At 38.8% G+C, this 24,212-nt stretch overlaps 1 protein-coding gene across 2 annotated transcripts; it reads right to left on the reverse strand.

Moving 5' to 3' along the window:
• Positions 1–5,406: 5,406 nt before the first annotated feature.
• ap1g1 (adaptor related protein complex 1 subunit gamma 1) lies at positions 5,407–22,624 on the reverse strand. Of its 2 annotated transcripts, XM_036535019.1 has the most exons (24): positions 22,532–22,624; positions 16,961–17,164; positions 16,717–16,841; positions 16,268–16,409; positions 15,909–16,005; positions 15,114–15,190; positions 14,590–14,598; positions 13,518–13,613; positions 13,348–13,428; positions 13,166–13,264; positions 12,907–12,962; positions 12,534–12,647; positions 12,298–12,438; positions 11,804–11,858; positions 11,529–11,651; positions 11,297–11,386; positions 11,073–11,197; positions 10,773–10,877; positions 10,243–10,381; positions 9,550–9,676; positions 6,964–7,071; positions 6,541–6,701; positions 6,154–6,252; positions 5,407–5,810 (listed from the first exon to the last, which is right to left on the reverse strand). In XM_036535019.1, exons 2-24 carry the CDS (start codon positions 17,159–17,161, stop codon positions 5,709–5,711), a joined length of 2,472 nt encoding a protein of 823 aa, XP_036390912.1. In that variant the 5' UTR covers positions 17,162–17,164; positions 22,532–22,624; the 3' UTR covers positions 5,407–5,708. The 2 variants fall into 2 exon arrangements, with proteins under 2 accessions (XP_036390912.1, XP_036390911.1); XM_036535018.1 differs by lacking the exon at positions 14,590–14,598.
• Positions 22,625–24,212: the final 1,588 nt, after the last annotated feature.

The following is a 24,212-nucleotide window of genomic DNA, read 5'->3' on the forward strand; positions in this document are numbered from 1 at the left end:
GGTGTACAACATTATCAGCACATGCAATAACATGTACAAGAGACTGTGAATTAGAATACAGATAAAACTGAGGATTATCAGAAAGAATATGTCCATAGGTGAGACATCACACAAAATGTATATGTTTATGGGACTATCAAGTGATGATATTGGTGTACATGTAGTGTTATCTGAGCAGGGGACAATATCCACCTGAGACACATCATTGAGAGATATAAAGTCTGGTATAATGTCTCACATCAAAATATGAACCATTACATAAGATAGAGGAGGAGATGGTAAGCAGAGATGAGACAGTGCCTATGACAGACAGTGTATATAATTGTGGTCAGGATAGAGACTTGACTCAGTGTTTGATAGACAGATTCCAACTGATATGCGATGACTACCTGATAAGGTCCCCATGCAGCTGTAGGTACAGGTCCTTGCTGTGCCTCTGGGAGCACAACCCCTTCACTGCGGTGCTGGTGGAGCAAAGTACCAGTTTCAGATCCAGCTGGGAGGCAGAGGAGGTCTGGGATCCAGAAGAGGGGTGCTGGAGGTCCACTACCCTGTACAAGTACACACACACCCTCTGGATATCCCCCTTTACCCAGTTCCACTCTCAGGAAGCAAAGTGGGTATTCCTTGTCACATAGCCCCGGATCCCATTCCTCTTCATGTTATGCTGCTGAAGGGGAAACAGGCCAAAATTGGACAGTGCTGAGCTTAGTTTGTAAATTCCCACATATAAAATATGACATAAGAGGGAAAATTGTCCAATAAATTAATTCTGTAAGAGACATAAATTCCCTCTGAAGCAGGCCTTATAACTTAGCTGTTAAACTGTATTGTTTACATTGCTGGAAAGTCAGAAATATGTTATCAACTGACCTCTACCTGAAAACATCCTTCATGTGCAGCAAATTACACCCAGTTACATCCATATTATTCAGGTAATATCATTCAAATGCATAAATTCATCCATTTTAACTGTGCGCTCCGCATGGAATTACTATTATTATAATTTTACTGAATAATATTTTACCAAAATTTATTTTTTAATTTGCAAAGTTACAAAATCTATCAATATGGAGACCTTGGTAAATTTGGGCTGGACAACTTTGAATGCAATGCCTCTGTGAGACAGACTCCTCCCACTGCCTTTGTTGACGTGTTGACACTAATTTGTTCTTGTTTGTATTGTTTTTACAGAATTATATGTCCATGTATATGTGTGTGTGTCCTGTTCATTTTTTTTTTTGTTAATGAAAAATAGGGATAAAGGTGGACTCTACTGCATAAGAGCATAAACAGGTTATTCTCAAGTTATTTTCAAATGTTACAGCAGGTTCCTCTGCAGCAAAGCAGTGTGGTGATGTTGAGTAAAATTTCTTGCAAAAAGGATGGTGCATAAAGACTACAAATAAAATTCTTTCCACTGGCTTTCACATTCAAGCTGAGCTGTGAAAATGATGCAGTTTAGATTTCCTTATCTTCCTTATCCTCGTGTGAAAATGTAGGACACACACACATACACATTTACAATGGTTGATTTGCAAGAAAAAAAGTCTCCTACACTTCTGAGGTTTTTCTCCAAGAAACTTGTATAGCTGAGAATCATTTCATGAGTTATCACCTTTAATAAAAATTTCATAAATTAGAAGTTTAGGAGCACTGCACATTTAAGGAACTAACACATGCAGACAAACTGGGGAAACTCAGCAATAAAACTAACAATCAAGAGCAGACATTTCTGAGTTCTACATTCTCAACAGCCTCCCCTTGTGGAGAAGGGCTGATAGCATAGATAACATGCAGTTACCTCTGGTTTCAAAGACACATCTGCAGCTGCACAATACTAATTTGAAGAAAGATCAGTTGAATCATATTCACTGCGTATGACAGCAGTGTTCAGGAATCTATATTTGCATATTTGGATGAATGCACACTGTTCCTAGGATGAGAGTATGTTGCAGGATACCGCAATTGGCTCTTTAACTCCATTAGTGTAACACAATTGTACTGTCATTAACTTGAGGGATCTGCTCCATCATCCAGTTAGATGGCAAGTGAAGGAAATTACTTTCCAGGAGAACAGGGTTATCTCCAGGGTTAATTCTGTTGGCTAGTAAGACTGATTTCCAATCCTTCACATTCTAGGCAACAGTTCAAAAGAGTGGTCCTTCTGAGAACGAAAATGAACACCAGTGATGAAAGTCATGAAAATACAAGGACTGATGACACTTCATTACTGTTACGTGCTGCGCTATGTTAGGCAAGCAAAACTAATCAAATATCCAAGAGATTATAACCAAAACTACTGTCCGTATTTAAAGCAGCCAAGAGTGCTCATGGCTTCTAAGAATTATAAGGAACAAATCTTATTGTCATCCTGAAGCAATCAGGTTTCTTGTCTTGAGTCACTTGGGCAGTGGCATAAAAAAAATCACCATTCAATATGCTCAAGTTAATCATTTTAAATCTATGCTTCTGCTTTTGTTGTTTTTGACAAAGCAATATAATGTGGAGAATATGATGGGAACTTTTAGAATCTTTGCTAGTGTGTACGCCCCTTGATAAAGTTCATGTAAACTGATCAAGCCAAGTGTTGGCAGATGCCTTTGTTAGTATACTGAGCTGTGGTGAAGCTAATTAATAGGGCATCACATAGTTTTTCATTTATAAACCTTTCTTCCACTACTCCACCACACCTCAAGCAACTGTAACATATTTGCCAAATTTGTCAAAGAAAACAAAAACAGTAATACAAAAAAACTTGTTTTGACCATCATAAAAAATACAAATATGTTTTGAAAAGTGTCGTCGCATTTTTCAAAAAATAAATCTACAGAATAAAAATACAAGTACTCTGTCTGACTAATCTTTAATTCTGTCTTCACTCAGATATTTCACATCTAATTTCATGTACTGTTTTATAATTATATACAACATACAGGCTTGAGATACTGTAATTTATTTTTCATGTACACAGGAATAGGGAAAGCCATGTAATTAGGCTACAAAGATGTTGACTAAGACCCATTTCAGATCACACTCCACGTGCGTCAGTCTCAGAAAACTGGTATCTAAAAAGGAATGGGTGATGGGCAATTAATGCATTTAAAAGCACTCAATATATACAGAAAAAGCCGACATGACATTTAGTCATTCAGTCAAAAGAAAACAAAGAAAAAAAAAAAACTAACAGAAAGTAATATTTTTCTCCATATACAAAGAATTGTAAAAAATAAAATTAAATTTCCAAAGCTAAAGTACATCTATTTGGTCACAAACGTTAGACATTAGCAAAGAAAAATTAATATGAAAGTAAAAACTTTAGAACTAAAAAAATTAAATAACAGCAGTTCTGTACATACAGTGCTTGTAAAACGGTATCACACTGATGCCCTAAAACAGTTCATAGACACAGTCATGCAAATTACATGATGTAGTGCTCATTGCCCAGGTACAGTTAAAGATTTAACAGAAACTAAACAACATTGAGGTATTCCGTTAACAACCTTTTTTTCCAACAGCTCGGTTTGCATTGTAATTTGGAGATGTACTGCAGCCAAGAAAACAGGCATACATATGACTTTGATATCCGACTTTAAAAAAAAAAAACACTTGTAAATGATCAAAACTGAAGTTAAGCACCTGTACAAGTAAAGGTCAAATTCTTCCTACTTCTGCCCCACCTCTCCCTCTCTTTCTATCATATAGATATAAACAGAAATCTGGACTCAACCATAACCTGACATCTACAATAACCTTACTTTACATAAGCAGAGTCCAGTCTGGCTTTTTTTACAAAATGGCAAAAGGCACATTGCTTTTGTATTAGGCATTCTTCTTCGCATAATGTGGATAATCACTGTAGACAACATTAACATTCTGTTACACCAATGCCTACAACTTGAAATAGTGCTTCTGTATAAAGAACAGTGACACACTAAACAGATCAAATTCAAAGACTGAGGAAACCATGCTTGTTGCATAGACCTACATTCAAGGCTTCATCCACATATACAAACATTATGTCTGTAGACAGGCCAAGTGGGACAGATGCAGCAGGATGTTCAGTTTGAAGAGGGGAATATAAATCTGAACAAATCAATGTAGCAGTATTGACAAGGTTAACTAAAAAGATTATACTGTATTTATAGCAGTGAAGCTGCAGTACTATTAATGTAATGATAGCATGAACAAAAAAAAAAAAACAAAAACAAACAAAAACACTCACCAGGATATAGTTTGTTCTATGGTCTATTGCCCCTTCAGCACAGTGCTCAAAATAACCAACCTAAATTGCAATTTCAGTGGAAAAAAGTAAAAAATCTACAAATCACCAGCACATTTGCTCACAAAACCATTTACTTGAAACTGCAAAGTATCCTCTTATTTAGAAAATGAGCCATTAGCCTAAGGAGACAAAAATAAACATGGTATGAATCTCACTTACAGTGCTCTACTGGCTAAATTATTCTTTTTAGTCAGTTAAAATTAAAAATGGTATAATGTGAAAATGGAAATATTCATAATTAATATCATTGAGCATTTTCAGAATAAAACAAGCATTCAGCCAACTGGACTCCAACATGTAACCCTGTTTACCAACAGCAAAAGCATATTCATTAATTCTCTCCAAAGAATGGAGATGTGCTTTATACTTCAATCACAACCACAGTAAAAGGCTAGTTTTTTCTCTCCAAGGGATCAAAATTTGTCCTACCTTTGGATCCAAATAGTTATCAAAGAAAGTTAGGTCATGACTTAACTTTCAAATGAGGAAAGGCTGAATCAAATCAATAATTCAACAAAGTCTTCAGCTACAAAAATGTAATGCCTTTTGAAAAAACTTCACTGAAATCTTCAACACCACTGCTGAGTGAACCTGCACTGGGCAAATTCAGTGAAAGTGCAATTCAGTCCGGGGATCCTATAGAACCACCACATAGTGAAATAAACTGTACTGGGATTTAAGAGCTTGTACTTTGACTACAGGGCTGATAATGTTTATTTAAGAAAATAAATTAAGAGTTTGAGACACCAAAGTGGATCATGAAATGCCACAGCACCCAAACAGATTTGAGCCCAGTCAGGCAATAGTACTTTCTAAATTCTATATGGTGCACAGACAGAGCAGATTAAAGTGCAATCATAGACTTCAGTTACAATTCATTAAAAGGTGAAAATACTTAAAGAAAACTGTTAAAGTTGCTCTGGTTGAGAGCATCTGCTAAATGACAACAATGTAATGAAATGTAAAATCAAATAATCCCAACCATTAACTACAAGCTTCAATAAAAACATGGAACAAAACAAAAACTGAGTTAACCAGGAAGAGACAGCTCAATTCAAAGGGTGCCTTATTACTGTAACCCAGAGGGCTGACTATTCCATGTGGACACAAAGCTTGGGGGGGGTCAGGGAACAATAGAGTGTTCAGTGTGCGCATGAGAGGGGGATAACCATAATGCCAATAAAAGTCGACATCAGAGACAAAAGTGAAGCCATATAAACTTAGTCAATGGATATGTTTTCAGATATTATTTTTGCTGTCTTCAACATTGTCGTCCTTATTATCAGATCTTCATCAGCATCATTTTGTGTCACACAGATTCCAGTGTCTCCGTGCACATCCCTAGGGTATCTCTGCAGTGGTCACTGAGAGGGCTCTTCCATACTTCCCTTGGCAGGGTCTTTAGGAAGAAGGAGGCAGGTTATTACTGCCAAGACTGTGGAGGGAAGTTGCTGACCTCAGCCAAGTCTTGCACAGGACACCCTTGGTGAGTGTATGTCAGCTTGATCCTCACTCGTAGTTGTTGCTAAGAAAGACAACAAGAGACAAAACTGTAGTAAACAAAACCACTTTATCCCTTCTTCCCTATTGAAACACACCCTTATAGTTATAGCACTCAATTTACAGGTTTATTTTTTGTTTAATTAAAATGAGCATTTCTACTAACGGTGATCTATAGGGGAATCATCTTTGACCTGACATCTTTATTTACTTAATTATTAAGAATAACCAGATGCAAGTATTTCCATACTAATACTGTCCCATTGTGAATTACATGTACAATAAATGTATTAGTAACAGTGAACAGACTTGTACTCTGTGCTGAATGCAAAAGACCATGCTATGACTATGTGTTGAGGCCTTCTTACCTTCTGGGGGTTGAGCACTTTGATGACTTGTGTGACAGTTCCTTGGTTGAGTGCTGGTATGATGTTACTGCTGGGGGAGAGGAGCTGCAGCTGGAATGTCTGCAACACAGAAACACAAGTTTACTGTGCCTGACCATGTAGCTAAACAGCCTGTGTGAACATGGTAGCACAGCAATATCATGCCCTTCATTCACACCATCAAAATCTTTAGTGTCCATACTCCAGAAGCTTTATATGGCTGCACATACTTCACTACTGCATTGGTTTCAAACCTATTTTAATAGCCACACAACTGTAGTGATTTCTGTGCAATACCAGCATTCTCCCATCATTCAGAGTCAACCATGTTAGCAGTCAGTGTTCCTCTACTAACAGAAAGCCTCTCACCTTTGGTACCGCAGCTTGGAACAGAAACTCTGTCATCTCTGCCTCTGTGCTGTTAGAGGCATGAATGGTGATAACAACGATATTTGGATTCAAGTTGGATCTTTCAAACGTGAACTCTATTTTCAAGCCATTCCTATCGTAGGCTGTCAGTGGTGGAATGCCTGAAAGGAAAGAAGCATGCATTTTTACTTTGGTTTCATTTATACTTGATCACAAAGAACCCGAGGTGAGAATATGTATGGCTTTTATCTTAAAAGAGAAGTTGTGCCAAAAACTAATAACAAAATAACTTATAAAAAACTAAATAATAAACTAATAATTAATAATAAAAAAACTTTAATAGTAGTAGTCCTGCTCTATATGCAAAAAAGTCACAACAATGAAGAGCACCACACAGACAAGTCATATGTTTTTCACTCTAACCTGAAGCAACGTCATTCAAGAGGTTTTGTGACGAGAGGCCATCCAGCAGGGAGGGGGGCTGGGAGACAGGCATGGCAGGGACAGCAGCAGGGCCAGGAGTTGGACCACCTGGGTAAGATGAAAGTGACAAGAGTGTTTATGGGGATAAGAGTATGGGACATTCTGCACACAGAGACATTGACCCATTGAGCAAAACTTCGTGGCAGACTGTCACCCATAGCTATAAAGTGTAACAAGTTTGGGAAGAAAAAAAAAAAAACTCTTTATCAACACCATGCAGAGAACAAGTGCTCTTTTCATATAGACAGAATGTCACATTATTCCTATGGGCAGTTTGTGAAACCCTCACAAGGGGCTTACTGTCATGTTTATGACCAGTACGTCACCATATGCAACGTGAATGCAGATCATATTTCTACATTCCTAGTTTCATTTGGGTTAGAGGTGATCTGCCTCACAAGTATTCATGAGAATGTAGTGAGATGCATGTGTATTGACAGACAAAAATCTCTGCAGTCTAGGGAAGCTGGCTGGCAGAGGAATAAATAACTCCGGAGTCAGAGAATGAAAACTGTTGGGTAATTTGTGTCTGGTCAATGCCAGTGCATGCCCATGCATACAATCAACAGACACATGCAAGAAAAAAACAGGATAAGTGGAGTGTGCAGTGGTGCAGTTACAAGTGGTGCAGTGAAAGAGAGGCTTTCCAAGTAAGAAACTCAAGACAGTATATGCTAAATATACAGGTATCCTATTAATGTGAGCTTACAGTGTTATCAACCATTGCTCCCTTTTCAAAAACCTAGCTAAATTTAGACTACAGTGAGATGAGCTTGATTTTAACACAGGCTTAAAAAAATACCAACCCCAGGACTCTCTCAGAAACAAGGACTATGATGGTGCTCCCTTATACAAGTTTTTCTTCTTGCTCTATGAATTTAAGTTAAGGTCTCAAAAGAGGATGGCTGTAATTTCACTGGTTCAGTACGGCCCATCCTCAGATGTACTGTAGGGGTGCCACGAATAATCGAGGTATTCAACTGAAATCGATGACCAAATTAATTGCCAAAGAATTTGATTGTCGTTTAGTTGGTGATGTCATCATGTGTGTTTTTCGTGCTGACTCGGAATGCTCAGACATATAGCCTAAGCTATGCTGCTTTACTAGAGTGAACAGTAGAAATGGCAACACCTTCACGACCAAAGACGTCAAAAGTGTGGCAGCATTTCACTCTTAACCCTTTCGCACGTAAATGATTTTGTATGCCATGCAGCATGCGCTACATTACATAGTTCATTATGTTTTCATTATCGTTATTAAGCTTCTCATAGTTTTCAGTTAGCATTTGCTATATTTTTTAATGTCAAATTGCTGTTTCCGCAAAGCAAAAATTAGCCAGAATTTTCCCCCAAACTAGTTTTCTAATTGCAGTGGTTTTAGGATACGCGCTAAACAGCTAATACACCAATGTGATCGTACGCGTGAAAGGGTTAACTCTGTCAAGAAGGTTTGGAAACTGCAACATTTGCAAACCTGACCTTGCCAGTTACGCCTGAGCATCTGAAGAGGTGGCACATTGGTTCTCTGAATGATGAAGACTTGTCTCGTTAAGTTAGTTAGCTAGCTAGCATAGCCAATGTTAATGTTAAAAGTCATGTTACTTCACATTATGACGTGTAACATTTTCTATTTTGAAATACATTTTCTCTTGATCAATAAATTATCAATGACGTTGAACATACAGTGTAGCAAATAATAACCTATTATTCACAACGATCCTGTTCACATTCCAAATGTGCCCTAACTTTACAATGTTAAACCAGAGCCCGTCTGCTATTTAGAAATTCTCTGCTTAAACGTTGCATCCTTGTCATGGCAACATTTATGGCTGGAGATAGTGTTGCTGCCAAGTGCACAAGTTTAGAGAACACCGGAGAATTTGATACTTTCTAAATCGTGAAAGATTTCTACAACTCGTGTCTGTGCGTGCCCAATGTGGGTTGCATTTGAATTAATTCGAACGAGTTATGGGTTTTTTGGATCTCGTAATGCTACCAGGGATGGCTTTCTTCAAAGGACGTAGACTTGTACTCCCCAGCAAGCAACTGCCCTCACTGAATTAGTCCTAGTAACCATTCATTAAAAGATGTATTTTTGAACGAAGTTCTCATCTTTATTGTCTTTATTTTTAGTTAGCATATGTCCAAAACAACCTCAAGCTAAATTTAAAAGCTGATAGATAAATAAGAGCCACTGAGTAATTGTGCAATTCATAATCTGAATAGTCGATTATTCATTTCAATAATCAATAGATTATTCGAAAATATCAAAATAGTCGTTAGTTGCAGCCCTAATGTATTGTATTGTGTTGTGTTATTGCACTGTAAACGCTCTCAGCCAACACAGATTAAAAAAGCTATGCCACAGTAACAATGGTGCTGGATAATTGCTTTGCGATGGAGAAATTTAACCCAGGTCTGATGCCGCAATGAGTATGAACAAAACCAGTGTGATGAGATAAATTTGGTGGTAATAAGCGTGTAAAAAGCCAAACTACACTGGCTTGGTCATGGTCTCTGGTCTACCTGACAGAGAGAGATCCCCCAGCAGGTCTAGCAGCTCTCCTCCTGCAGAAGCAGGCTTTGTGGGCGCAGCAGTCTGGATCACAGGCACGACATCATTTGTTCCAAGGAGGTCTAACAAATCATTCGCCTGTAACAGAAGGGAATAGGATTTAAGATATCCTATATTTTACATTGTACACTGATTACATTTATTTATTTGGCAGATGCTTTTATCCAAAGCAACTTACAAGTGAGGTAGAGCACAATACAAGCGAATAGCCATATAAGGAGTCAACAATATTGGAAGTGCTGCATGACCAAGTTTCAATAGTTGGCCAGACAAGGTACAAGCTAGCTGGTAGAGATAATTTACACATGAATGTTAGCTGTCAGTGTACTTATCAAGGGTGAATAAATTTACAAGTTAAAACCTATTTGGACAGCTTATTCAGGTGAACGTATTGAATTAAATTTAGGAAAGCACTTTTTCCTACCAGCAGGGGTCCCTGTTTAATAACAAAAGTGTGTGCAGTCAAAGGAAAATGTCAGTGGGCAGGCACAGTATGTTATCCAATCAAATGTACCTATTCCGACTCTTTTTGTATCAACTTTTGTGTCTCAGCCTGATCAGCCATCCTGAGCTACAGTGGAACCTATGAGAAGCTGTGTGTTCAGAGGAGAGACTACTGCTGATTCAAACAATGCCTGGCTCACCTGGACAGAGGGCTGTGTGACACTGGACAGGTGTCTGGAGTCCAACGCTGAGGGCTCCACCTCCCCATTGGTTTGCATCTCTGTGGGACCATTGGTGGCTGCTTTCTCCATGACAGGCATTCTCTCGAGTAAGGCCGATCTTCAGAGTGGAAGAAGAGACATTCCGTTCAGCTGCCCTTACTGTCATCTAGATAACCATCAAGGCTCAGTGAGGTGTTCTCTGAAAAAACTAATGGAAATTTTACTTTCCTGCCATTGTTTTTACATTACATTACATTATTGGCATTTAGCAGAACCTGTTATCCAGAGTGACTTACATAGGTTACAATTTTTACGTTATCCATTTATTCAGCTGGATATTTATTGCGGCAATGCTGGGTTAAGTACCTTGCCCAAGGGTACAACAGCACTGCTCCAGTGGAGAAGTGAACCGGCAATTTAGAAAATACTTGGTGCTGAAAAAAACCTGATGTTAATTTTCTACACAGAGCCACCCAAGAGGTTAAGAGAGTGATTTGACTGGTGCTCACCTCATGTGATCGTATTTCTTGAAAAGCGCATTGTATTCGACTGCCCGCTGTTGTAGCTCCACATCTATGCTGCTGCCATATATGGACACCACCTTCTTGATTCGACTGCAATGCACAAACGTCTGTATTACTAATATGCCACTTAAGGCACACTTCAGATACAGGTGGGACACACAGCTTTACAAAGATGCTCCAACACACCACATATCACATACTTCCTTTGTCCTTGTCATTGGGTTAGGAGGTTCATTTACACCCTTTTAAAGCCACCCACTTTCCCTGAAAGAAAGACATACTTACTTCACACTGCTGAATCGAGTGGAAAGCTTCATGACTGCAGTGAGGGCGTAACCTCGGGTTACCGCAGAGGACAAGTTGGATACTAAGAGACCCTCCAAAACATCCAGAACTTCATCCTCTGTCACCTATTGTCCAGAAATAAGCAGGGTGAAGCACTTGTGCGTCATTACTGGGAAAAAGAAGTCATTTGAACAATTCAGTTATTGACCACAAGTGGGGTTTACCTGGATGGGCTCCTCCTCTTCACATTGTCCTGACACCAGCAAATCTCCATACTCCCCTATACACCAGGAGGCCACCTGCACTAGAGGTTGCTGAACCAACAAACAGAAAAAGTAATCATCTCACAGGTGCTTTTTTACAAAGTACATTTCAAAAAGGTATTACATTTCTCTCCTCTATAGAAATGTTTGTAGACATGCAGGTATATGAACAGAGACAGACAAATTGGCCCACCTGAGAGATGTCATCCAACAGTGCTTTGTATAACTTCTGTACTGTGTAAGCATGCATCTCCACACTGTTAGTGATGAGCTGGATGAGGTTGGGAACAGAGTCATCTCTTACATAGCTCCCTGCCTAAATGAACAACAAAGGCCTCAATTTACATAGGACATTAGCCCTGTTAAGAGGAAAATGAATTTAAGAAAACAACTACCAATTAATTATTCAGCACTGTCACACTGTGTAATGCAAGCTGAATGAATAAGTATCAAAACATATTTTCATACCGTAGTTAGGACTCTCATAATCGTGTCTATGTGCCATCTTTTTGAGGGTGCATACCTGTGACAAAAATAAGTTAGAACAGTTATTTTGAATAACGCTACACGTGTATCTCCTATAGGTTATCTGTCATTATAGGATTTGAAAACAGAGACTTCAGATAAGTGAACAAGTTTGTCCTTAATAGGGACAGACATGCTGTCAGAAAAAAGGGTGTCATCAAAGTCACAGTCTGACGATGGATCACTCACTTTATCATCACACAGCATAGGTAACTCATTCACACTTAACATTTTACCTTACTATCACCTAACCCTAAATCTTGATATACAGATTGTTACTTTTTAAACTACAAATTTTGTCTTCAGTGGAAGCAAAATCACTAAATATTACTGACTTTCATATCTTCTAAGCACAACTTGTAAATCAAAGCTGACTGAAGTTAAGAGATGTACTTTGTTTCAGGTTAACTACAGTGACCAAAACAGTGGAGCCTTACTTCTCTGCTGCAAGGAAGATGCCTGATGCACAGTCCGCCTTGAACTCAGGGTCACAGGAGTCCAGGAAGTAGAGCAGCTCCTTCATCATTCCACGGATGTTGTTCCCATTCACAAGGGCAAAGCTGAGCTCCATCGCACGTCTGTGGAATAAAGCAGCAAATATGAGCTCAACTTCCTGACATCAGTAATGGCACATTTAACATACCTGCGATATCTGTTCATTGAACTTACTCACCTCTTGATAGACACATCCAGGTCTTTCAAACAGTCCACAATGGTGCTCCTGTGTCTCTGAACTGCATTGTGATCTGTCTGTACAGTCTTAAGCAAGGACGTCAAAGCCACGTATCTGTTGGAGGAAAGGAAAGAACAAAAAAAAAAAAAAAAAAATCAGCAGCCCTAGGGCTGATTCCCACTTATGCCACTTAGACATCAAAGGCTGTCCAACATTTTTCCCAACTATATGCAAAGCAAAAATAAATAAATAAATTCTGAGGTGATATAGATACCATTGCTGGAAATAACTTTTCAAACAGAGGTGTTCTTCTAAAATCTCATTGGAAATGCAATTCTATCTGCTGTTAACATGTTAATGGAAAACAGCTCACCTTATATTTTTGTCATTGTTTAACAGGAAGCGACCCAAGATGTTAATTGCTAACACCTGAAAAGAGTAAGAATTCCTGTTTAAAACATAAAACATAAACCTCTTTCACAGTAACTATAGCATGCCATAACATCAAGTCAGAGCAAAATAAGATCCAGAAATTAGTAACAGACTTGTTATCCACTAAACAACATGAAATACTTCCCAGTTATTTATTGTCTCAATACACATTCAACAGCAGAAAAAAAATCCCTACTCACCCTCAGCCCACTTTCTGATTTGATGTCCATTATGGTGAGGACTGTTTCATAAAGGATTGCATTGCCTACATTTTTACTCGTCTCTGTGTTGGTTGCAACCTATGAAATATTAAAACAGCAAAGTAAGGCAAATTTAAAAACTACACAGATATATAGGCACATACAAAAAGATCAAATCTCACCTGTGCGAGAATGTCATTCATTGCCTCACTGGAGTCGTCATCACTCTTACCCAGAATTCTGAGTAGCCTCAATATCCGCACCTGAAACAAACATACATTATCACTGACTCCAGTACTGTGACAAAAGGCTACTGAAAGACCAAAAGGCAATGAAAGGCCAGGTTCCTCACTTGCAGGAAAGGATCACTGATGCCGGACACGTCATGCTCTGGCGAGTATCCTGACATGATGAGGTTTTTCAGGATTCTGACCAGCTGTGGAACCAGCTACAAGAAGATATCAGAAACAAAAGACTTAATGTCACTGGACACAAGGACAACACACTAAATAATCTTGATGGACAAGGTTTAACACACTGTTAGAGATCAAGAGGGTTTCATATTTTCCTGAATTGTCTGCAAAATGTTTTTTGGTAATTGATGTTGGATCCAAAGAAATCAAAAATTAGTAACCATGACATGATTTTTAAACCTTGGTTATGACTTCACCAGTTGAAAACTAATATTTTTTTTAAATAAATGATAATAATTCAGAAGAAAAATGACTATCCTAGGACTATGATTATCTAGTTCTTCTATCTTAACTTTATTTAAACACTAAATGTCTGGATAAACTAAGGATAATCACAAAGTGTTTTAAACTTTTTATAATATTTGCCATGTAAAACATAATTCCTGACATTTTGGTACATTCTGGCATTATTCCTTTTTTCCTTACTTCATTTTCAGTGTTAGTGTTTTACACACCTCCAACCAGACAAATTTCTTTCAAGACACAGCATGTGATCACATGTGTGATCATGATAACAATCAAATGACACAATCACATTTGGAAGACATGGTTCCATTTCTAGGGATGTTAAGTGCAATTTATGCCTCAAAAATTCTTAAAATATCTGACTATTCCAGACATAAACCTATATTTCTTGGCAATGCTTATGGTGATCTACTGGTGATCTACTGATCTAAATGTTTAATATATTCACTTTGGGTTTTCTGACCAAATGTTGACTAAAATTATCAAATATATGATTAATTTAAAGGTAAGAACTGGATGACTGGAAAATGCATTAAAAAAACTGTTCCAACGATGCAGAAAAGAAAATGGTTAAAGATCCAAAACTGGAATTTCTTTCAAAACAATTTAAAAATGTTACTTTGAAAAGTTGATGACTACTTAATTCCCATGCGAAATGATTCATATAAGAGCATGCACCAGCCATGAATCACAATGCACGCTTACCTTTTCATTCTAACATAATGCAGGATTTGTACCAAAGACAAATGATAGAGAGAATGGGGTTAGAAGAGAAGGAACCACAGAAAGATTCACCGTTACAGAGATTTAGAATAATGCTTATATTGTGAATATGAAAAGTGGGAGAGCTAGCGCATAGTAATCTATGTAATCTGAATAAAAGGAGAAGAACCATCTGATACAGACAGCGAGGGAGAGGAGATAAGATTTGCAATTTATATTCCAGTACGTATATCTACAGGTAGAACACTGCCTTGACAGTCATACTTACAGGAAATGTATAACCAAACTGTAAAATGCACATGCAAACTTCACCATGTTCAAATTCACTGTATGACTACAAACATAAAAGCCTACTAACACTCTAGAAACATCCCCCTAAATTCTGAAAATTCCTTTAGAAAATTCCCAGCTTTAAGAGGGAAAAATATGCCTACAAGCTAATCAAACTACAAATTACCAAGACAAAACCCTAAGAAGTGCTGAAGTATTGATGGTACTGTCAGTACCTTTCGAAAGTGTGAAAGCATGTCTTGACTTCGTTCACACATTTCTGTGAGTAGTACAACAGACGTATGAAGAACACCTGGAAACAAAAGCACACAAACAGGATTCAGATATGAACTCAATGAATCGTCCAACTGACACTTGAATGAATCTTCCAACTGTCACCTGAATGAATCATCCAACTGACACTTAACACATGAATACTTCATGCAAAGTTCCCTCCAAATGAATCATTAGTTTCTACTCAGACAGAGCATTCTGGCTTAATTAGAGAAGCAATTTTGGAAAGTCAGTCTGCATGACAGATTTCATAACATATGGAACATCATGACATTACCTTCAGTGTACTAGATCTAAAGGAAACAAACATTTTCTTTCATTCATTTCAAGTACAAGCTACCATTTTCTGGGGTCATCCAAAACCCAGCGGTTGCACTCAAAATGCACCTTTTCAACTTCAGGATTTTTTTTTCTTATTCTGTGGTTGTATTAATTCAGTATTCACAAGGAAGGAGATAAACCTTGAGTGATAACCTTATTCTATATTCTGGATATATGCAATGTTGAGTAATGATTTCATCCCCTATGGAGATGAATAATGTTGGGAGACGACATCACTAAAAACTGAAGATGTTAACCATAGGGTGATGGTCTCATTCTCCTAGAGAAGATGATAAAATTTGGGGTGATGGTCACTCTTCTATCCAAGATGAGAAACAAGGGGTGACAATTTCACAGTCCCCAGCAATAACAAATATGGGATGATGATATCACTGTGTCCTATTAAGATATCTCACCATGGTTCTTCTCACTCAGAAGGTTTTTTGTTGCTGGGAGGAACATCTCCATCAACTCTGGCACCTTCCTGATCACATGTACTGCACATAGGGCGGCCTGCAGACAGTCACAAAATGCATCCTTACAAAGGAGTACATTTTTACAACCACACAAGGGTTCACACAACTGTCCTGCGATTTTTTTCTTTACTTTGTATATTTCATGAAAGCTGAGGTAAACTCCAATCCTATCCTTATAAATCACATCTTTGCCAAATATTCAAAATGTCCAAGGTCTTTGAATATTCACACACCAACTCTATGATGTGATCCCTTTCAAGCAGTCCCACAGACAGTGTTGCTGTCAAGCAAGAGGGTACCTTTTTCCTCAGGTAGGAATTTGACGTTTTGAGAAGCTTCTCCACTTCTCCAGCCAGATCCCGACACATCTCCGATGAGCCCATGCAACCAAGGGTGCATAAGGCCAGGCCCTGTACATACTGTGTGCTGTGGTTCAGATCACTGAGGAACAATACAGACAAAAAAAAAAAATGGGGATAAAAAGAGTCAAAGAGTTAAGGCAAAGAAGAAAAAATGAAGAGGGGTGGAGGACAAATAGCTGGTCAGGCAGGTTTGAAGGCTGTACCATATCAAACAGTAACAGAACACTCTGGGGAGAGCTGCTTGTATGTTTTACATTAATTTACATTTTTGACAGTAAGGAAGTAACTTGTGCCCACACTATACATCCCTACAAAATGCGCTGGATATTAAACAGCTTTCCGTCATGAGAGAACATTAAAATAAACATACAGTAGCGCCCACATACTTCTTGATGCAGTTTGTCATAAGTAGATGGACGTCTTGTCTTTCATCCAACAGTAGCATTGCGCCCAAGTACCCTATTCGCTTGTCTGTGAACTTCTGAGATGCAATGAGTTTCAGGCACTCCAACTGTAAAAAAAAGATTCAGTCTTAATTAAAGTACTCAAAAGTACATGCTTAGTGGAAGGAGGCCAGAAAGACAAAACACGTGGTTCAATCAATTCACAGGTAGGCAACATCCTCCTTACCTGTCCAAAGTGTGCTGGGTAGCCCAGCATGTGCATATAGAGGAGCTTAGCAACATTTCTGCAGCGATATGTGTTGTCCTCTTCTCTGAAAGATGACCTAATAGAAGCACATTCTTTCTGGATCATCTCCCTTTCCTCTGCCTGGGTTCGAGCAGTCCGGATGGTCCGGATCAGCTCTCGCAGTCTGATCGGAGCCGGCATCCTCTGAAACAAGGACACCGGTGTAAGAAACATTATGGAAGAAAACTGCTTAGGTTTTATTAAGATTTATGATGTTAACATGTGACCCTGATGTAGAGAAGTGAAACAATTGTGCTGATACTCTTGTGCCAGGTTTCAAACGTGAGAATGTCTCAGCTCCAAGCTAAACTGTTCCATTAAAATACAACAAATGCTACATGTTCATGATTAACGGAGAGAACTACATTAGGGCTATTTCTAGAGAACCAAACTGATAGTTTTGAATAAATATTTCCAGAACTATGCCATTTGCTCTTGTATGTGCTGTGACTGTAAAATGCAATAAATAAAAAGAGAATGACTGAAGAAATTCCACTCCAGCCAAGTGGCACTGGTACTAAGGTTTCAAACCACTATTGCCTGATTAAAGATTAAAACAGGCACATGCTTCACAATAAGATTACATTCTTCTGTCTTCACATTTTTTTCAGTACGTGAAATTGTAGTACCACTCTTATCACACATTGAAGGTCAGCTAACACAACAACTTTACATTTCTGCACAGCATCACTGAATTACAGTTAATTTCAGATACTTTGAACTGATAATACTTGACAACAATTGAATCATACTTGACGTTTAGTGATGCAATTAAACTGCAAGCAAAGACAACTACCAATAACTTTTGGACCAATGAAATAAAAGCAAAAAAGATAGCAACATCAGAAGTATGGGTCATGATATATACACACCAAGCAAGTCATACCAGCCTCAAATTCAAGCTGTCCTATTTTATACTTCACTGCAAAAGAAGTCTGCTTGCAAACTGCAAGTATAATATCAAACTATGTGCCAGGAAACAATAAAATTAATTCAGAATCCATATGTTCAGGGTCCTCATCTATTCAGAATATTGCCTGTATGCGTAATCAGATACCTCTCAAAGTAAAAACCCCTACACTGAGATGCAACTGTTAACGAGAGTGTCTGGGAACCTTCTTGTGTAGCACCGAAGTCTTTGTTGAAGCAAAGCGGTATAGCCAGATTTGAGCAACAAAGAACAGTTTTCTACTGGTATTAATACAATATAAATTACTTCATGCACAGACAATGCTGACTGAACCACAATAAGTTGTGTATATGCCCTGTATAGGATGTGCACTACTGTAAATTTAAGTTCATTTACAAGAGGAAGTCCTTCTCACTTATGTTACAAAGTAAGCCATCATTAATTGTGATTTCAGGTCATCTAATTGGGCTGCTGATCAAGGACGTTTGACTTAAGGGAGCTTGATGTCAGCACCCTTTAACTCTGGCAGAGGCAGTAAAACTGCACATTCCCATGGACAGACAGCCACGTCTTCCCCAAAGCTATTGTCACCTACTATTGTACCTAACTTCCATGGCTGCAGACACACCTTTTATGTGCAAGCACATCATGTTTAAACCAGTACAAAATATTTTTGATCAGGTTAACTGCAGTTAGGTAACACTCTTCAACTCAAACACCGAAATTGTACATCTTTTTGGATCAGTGCTGGAATTCAACAATAGCAAAACAAACTAAGAACTTTCACAGACAAATGTCTAAGAACCATTCCGCAGATCCAGAGGCTGAAGAAAATCAGTTGCACAATCATCAGAGAGCAATGCCACCAGGAAGACATCAAGCTGACTTGGCAAAAAAAGATTTGGAAATGGATTGGTCACACCCTGACAAGAGCAGCAAACAACACTACAAAACCCCCTATAGTGGACCCCAGAAGGAAAATGGAAGAAATCACAAGCACAGATGACATGGCAACATATGTATGTTTAATGCAGAGTGAAGAAATTCTGATGCAAGATTACAACATCACATCTGTAATTAAAAGGAGCATTTCTAAAGCTTGTTTAATACAGCTTTTGCATTAGTTTTGTAACAAAAACAAACAGAAAGTGTCTTTATAATAACACTTATTTTAGTAGAGGGTGCATTACGGAAATGAACTATGCAATCTAAGAGTTTCTTCATGTACTTAACTAGCTAGTAGAATGGCAACAGAAAGTTAACTTGCTCTTCTGACCTCTGGACTTTTTTGTGAATATTTTTGTGAACACTTCAGATTTTTTTAAAGTCCCATCAACATTAGGCTATAACAACAATAAAATCATATGTCCATAGTGGCCATGGATTATGCCAATTTCAGTGACATGGCAGTTTAAAGAACAGTTTTTTTGGACAAGCTTAGACCTGAAAGATATCTTTTGCAAAAATGTGCCTTATCTGCTACCCAGCAACATTCCTCTCTTTTCATTAATTTTCTGTATATTTTAATGTATACAAACAGCTGTTGGATTGTCATAGAACAACTGATTGGTTCACTGGATTGTATTAACTAATCAATATTTTGCCAAGATCTGCCCCAGGAGAGATGGCTCCCCTTGCAGTAAGGGTGTGTGCTGGATGTCAGTCGAAGATCCTCAGAAAAGCATGACAGGATATGTTTAGGTTTAGATGAAAGTTAAAAAAATTAAAGGAAAGTGATGGTAAAACTACTGATTTGGTAAAACAAACAAACAGTGTCTTTCCACTTTATGTTTGCTTCCCAGGTAATCTTATCCAGAGTGACCTACATTAGCTGAACACGTATTGAGACAGTTTATGTTAAGCGACTTGTCCAAGGGTACAACAGCAATGGCCCACCAGGGAATTGAACCCACAACCATTTGTTTGAGTGCCCTACTTGCTATCACTATGCCATGCTGCAGCCATATGCTTTCTACTTACGTAATCAACCATTATCAATCCCTCACCAACATCAAATAAGATTATACTGTTTATCATGTATTGCTTGTCAGAAAAATCTGTGATAAACAAATCCAAAATACATTAAGAATAACATTCTAAACAATCATCTTTTAAAGTGTATTGAAAGTCTACTGGAAAAGCAAATGAAGGCCAAAAAACTGTAGAAGTGCTGTGTGCCATCAGGTAAATTTCTTCATCTTTATTTTATTAAAAATATGATTATGCACAATGTTCATTAACTACATACTAGCTAAAAGTATGCATTATGCACACATTTTGATGAGTATGGCTTCTTTGACTAACAGTATATTCATACATTACATTACATGCATTTAGCAGACACTCTTATCCTGAGCTTCTTGCAGCATAATAGAACGTAAGTGTTGCCATTCAATTTAAACGAGCAGCCATGTCAGACCAGGCTCACAACACTCCCAGACCAGTGAGTGTGAGCAAAACAAAATTCACTGACAGAAACCACATATACTATGATACAACAGTCCCTAGAGCACAGAATCAGACTACATCACAATACTTCACATAAAATTAACATCAAATCCTAGAGGTAGCAGGTGTTACGGGGTGGGGATAGAAGTGGAACTGAGATGCAGTCTGAAGAGGTGGGTCTTCAGTTTGCGTTGGAAGATGGCCAATGATTCCACTGTCCCAACCCCCATGGGGACTTCATTCCACCACTGAGGGATCACAAGGGTCAGACATGATCCCTGTCTGTACTAGTTCAGCCATTCTTCTTGACCTCTCTGCTGCATTCAATGCAGTAGACCACAAGACCATCCTTTTCATCCTAAAGTAGGTTGAAATATCAGACACTGCCCTGACCTGCTTTGCTTGCTAGCTCTCTAATCGTTATAGAGAGGTACTCTCAACTCCTTACTCTCTCAACTGCAGCTTCCCAGGGATCACTGTTTTCCCCCTTCTGTTACTCCTTAAACACTTATTTCTGAAGGTTACATTGATGACACTCAACTCCCTTCTTCCCCTACTGACTCCCAGCTCTCTGTGCATGTAACCACAAGGATCTCTATCTGAATGTTGAACCATCACCTTAAACTGAGTATCTGAAAAAACCTTAGTAAATCCATGAAGCTGTCTTAAAGCAGCTTCGCGGGACATAGTCTTATCCAGAGTGACTTACAAAGCAATCTATGTAAGGCTACCTGGACAATAATATATACAGTGGACTTTGCGGCATTTGAGTGAAGCAAAGGGTTACCCGCAAACATCACCAAAACAACAACTGTTCACACTCTGCCTTGATCCTCAGAACTTGCGATGTACCAGGCCAAGTATACACGGGTCTTATCTCTCCAACCCACAAGATATTCAGATATCTCTAACAACAGATCAGTCGCGTAAACACGACTCATGACGAACTATGTTTGTAGGTCGCTAGCAGGCTAAGCTGCTGCATCGCAACTTGGCAAGCGGCAGCTGCTTTACTCATCCAGCAGCATTTTCAAAACTAGCTGGCTAGCTAACATTAGCTACGTTCTGTACACGAACCTTTTAACCGCGGTCTCATCGTCCTGACCTTATGGACATCCTCGATAAATCAGATAGCTATTTATTTTGCAAACTACCCAATGACCTAGCGGTGCCTAAATTCCAACACAAGCAAATCACCAATGTTAAGTGTGATCATTGTACAAGCTGAGTTCTGTAGCTATGGTAACTAGCCAGCTCAATTCCAAGTAGTTAGCTAGCAACAAAGTAATGCCACAATTTACGCTACTTGCTCACTGACTACTCTAGCCACGTTAATTCGGGCAAACACCTGTTTCTGTTTGCAGAACCCACGCAATGGCCATATATACCCTACCAAGAGATCGCATGGTGCTGGCACTTTGTCAGCAAGCAATTCTTTCAACGAGTAAACCAATTCCTACGTTATTACTAGCTAGACAGCCAGCCAAAGTCGCTAGTGATTGATACTTAAATGGCTTTTCATGTGTTTCTTCCTAGCTAACACCCAGCATCAGTTATCAAAAGTTAGTTAGCTATCATAACCTGATTTATTATTTTGTTTCATTCAAAACTGATCGCACCGAGTTAGCTAAATATTTGTTATGTTAAAGCCTGCGGAGAGTCGCATAAATGAAAAATCTGCTTTTACTCAAGCAGTAGCTAGCTTTAGCGTATTGGCTTGGTCATAGTCTGTGCTACTGTTGTCTAGCTAAGCCTGTTTGCTCAGCATGGCATCTGGAGTGCTGAGAACCAGCGAATGTTCGCGCTGTCCCTGTGAAGCGCCGACCCCAAGTATCCAGCCAGAAAGTCAACAACATGTTTGTTTAATATCCATTACCTGAGCACCTTTAGCTAGACCCAGAGTTGCTGAGAGTTACTTGCTTGCCACAAACAACTACAGCAGTAGTCACTTGGCAGACATCCTTTGGAGCTAGCTAAGAGAGTAACGTTTTCCCCAGCGTAACAGCTAGCTAGAAACGAAGCAACCCAGCTACCCCCAAACCAAGAGGAACCACAGTCAATGAGAGGCTAATGAAGATATGTTCTTACAACTAATGTTGCCCAAACATCGCACAGCATTCGTGTTTACCATAATCGGTGTAGGTTAAACTCACCAGCCGCAATGACACCGGGAAGAAACTGGAATTTTCTCACTTTGCCACGGAGGGAGTAACAACCCCTACATTCAAATATGGCTACGCAGCCGGCCTCGGTACACCCACCGCAGGCGGAGGGTTACATTGAATGTCTTGTAAACTTCAATGATTGGGAAGTGTAAGCGTGAGCGATGCATCGTAGCTAGCTCGAGCTAGCTAACTTCCCAACCACTCATATCTATGAGCTGTTTTCTTCAGCACGGAACTGACTGTCTCACTGACTTGCCAACGGATTTCCCTGCAACTAGTGTAAAGTTAAATGCAACATTCCGATATGAATCCTAGCTTGTTAGCTAGTCTAACTGTCAAATAAAAAGTATAATGTGAGTTGACTGTTTTAGGATCCAGACAGATATGCTGACTATGAATAAATTTAGTCCTGTGGCTGCTACCTAGCTCGTCAAATTTTAAACCGCAATCTCTGAACAGTTGTAGTGGGCTTTAATAGTGTACGAGCCGTCGATAACTTGACCGTTTGGGTGATTTCAATCAAGCTCGCAAGTCGAGCTGCCTACACGTTAGCTAATTTAAAAAGCGTTTGTCTAGGATGCATGAATTCTGGAATATATATTTCAATTTGTTGTTTAATTATGTCGTACTCTGTTTAGTGTATTGAAATGTTTATAATGTTCAGTCTGATGTTGTTTATAAATATTTCATTGCACTCATGGATTACTGCTGCAGTCTCGTTTTTGCCTCGTGGCAGTCAGTGATGACGTCAACACACAACAATGTGTCAATTTTAAGGAGCGTCACCTCACTGGTTACTTAGGGAGGAGGTGGAATTGCCCCGCCTACTTTTAAGGATCGAGTTAGGAAACCTAGCGAAAGGTTTCCCTTTGATTACTTCAACCAGTGCAAGGGTGATCTGTGACAGTAAAGAGTGTTTAACTTGGGAATTCACTAATCTTGTAGTTATGTCAGGCAAGGTGAAAGGTTACTGCATGGTGAAAGCCTGTCACAGGACATGTGTTTGCCTTGTTATAAGGTCTGGTCTTTTAGTGATGTGGTGCTGTTACTGCCCTGTGGAGTAGGATAATGGGATGAAGTTCCCAGCTTTTGCAATCAAGCTTGTTGCTTTCCTCCAAAACCCCTTCTCGTCACACTTGTGACAGTAGTGGGATGTGCCAATTGAGTCAGAAATGCAGGAGCACACCCTGTTAAAAGGGACGACAGTGTAGAGAACACACCTGTTAAGCAGGATTACGTTGCAATTGAGAGTTTATAGCAGCACATTTCCACCTTGTAATGAGACTTGGCATTCTAGAAATACAATGCCACCATGCTGTGGAGTTGAAATCTATTGTCTGTTTCATAGTTCATAGCAAATTAAGCATGTCTTCTCCCTTGCCCCCTTTGCTTGCCACAATAAAAAATTGAGATGCAAAATAGATGAAAAAGCTAATAGGATTTAAGAATGGCTTTGTATAGACAACATTGTAAACTGACAAAAAATGAATACTTCCCTTCATATGTTTAGCAGCTGCTTAGGGTGCTTCCATTATGACAGGGTTTACCATACAGTAGGCTATATGGTGTCTTTCAGTTCAATAAAGCTGACAAACTATTTAAGCTCAGTTAGTGGTAGTAGTGTATATATCCAATGGGATGCCTAGAGAAAAATATCAATAAAGGAAAG

This window comes from Megalops cyprinoides, chromosome 8, assembly GCF_013368585.1.
Source record: "Megalops cyprinoides isolate fMegCyp1 chromosome 8, fMegCyp1.pri, whole genome shotgun sequence".
In the NCBI taxonomy this organism is placed as follows: domain Eukaryota; kingdom Metazoa; phylum Chordata; class Actinopteri; order Elopiformes; family Megalopidae; genus Megalops; species Megalops cyprinoides.

Bases quoted from the DNA above. Each gene is read 5' to 3' on its own strand.
- ap1g1 (XM_036535019.1), bottom strand. From the start codon at position 17,161: ATGCCGGCTCCGATCAGACTGCGAGAGCTGATCCGGACCATCCGGACT. The intron at 9,677-10,242 runs GTGAGCCAGGCA...CTTCTGTTACAG, and splicing joins TCACACAGCCCTCTGTCCAG to GCGAATGATTTGTTAGACCT. The intron at 6,253-6,540 runs GTGAGAGGCTTT...TCTGTGTTGCAG, and splicing joins TCCAAGCTGCGGTACCAAAG to ACATTCCAGCTGCAGCTCCT.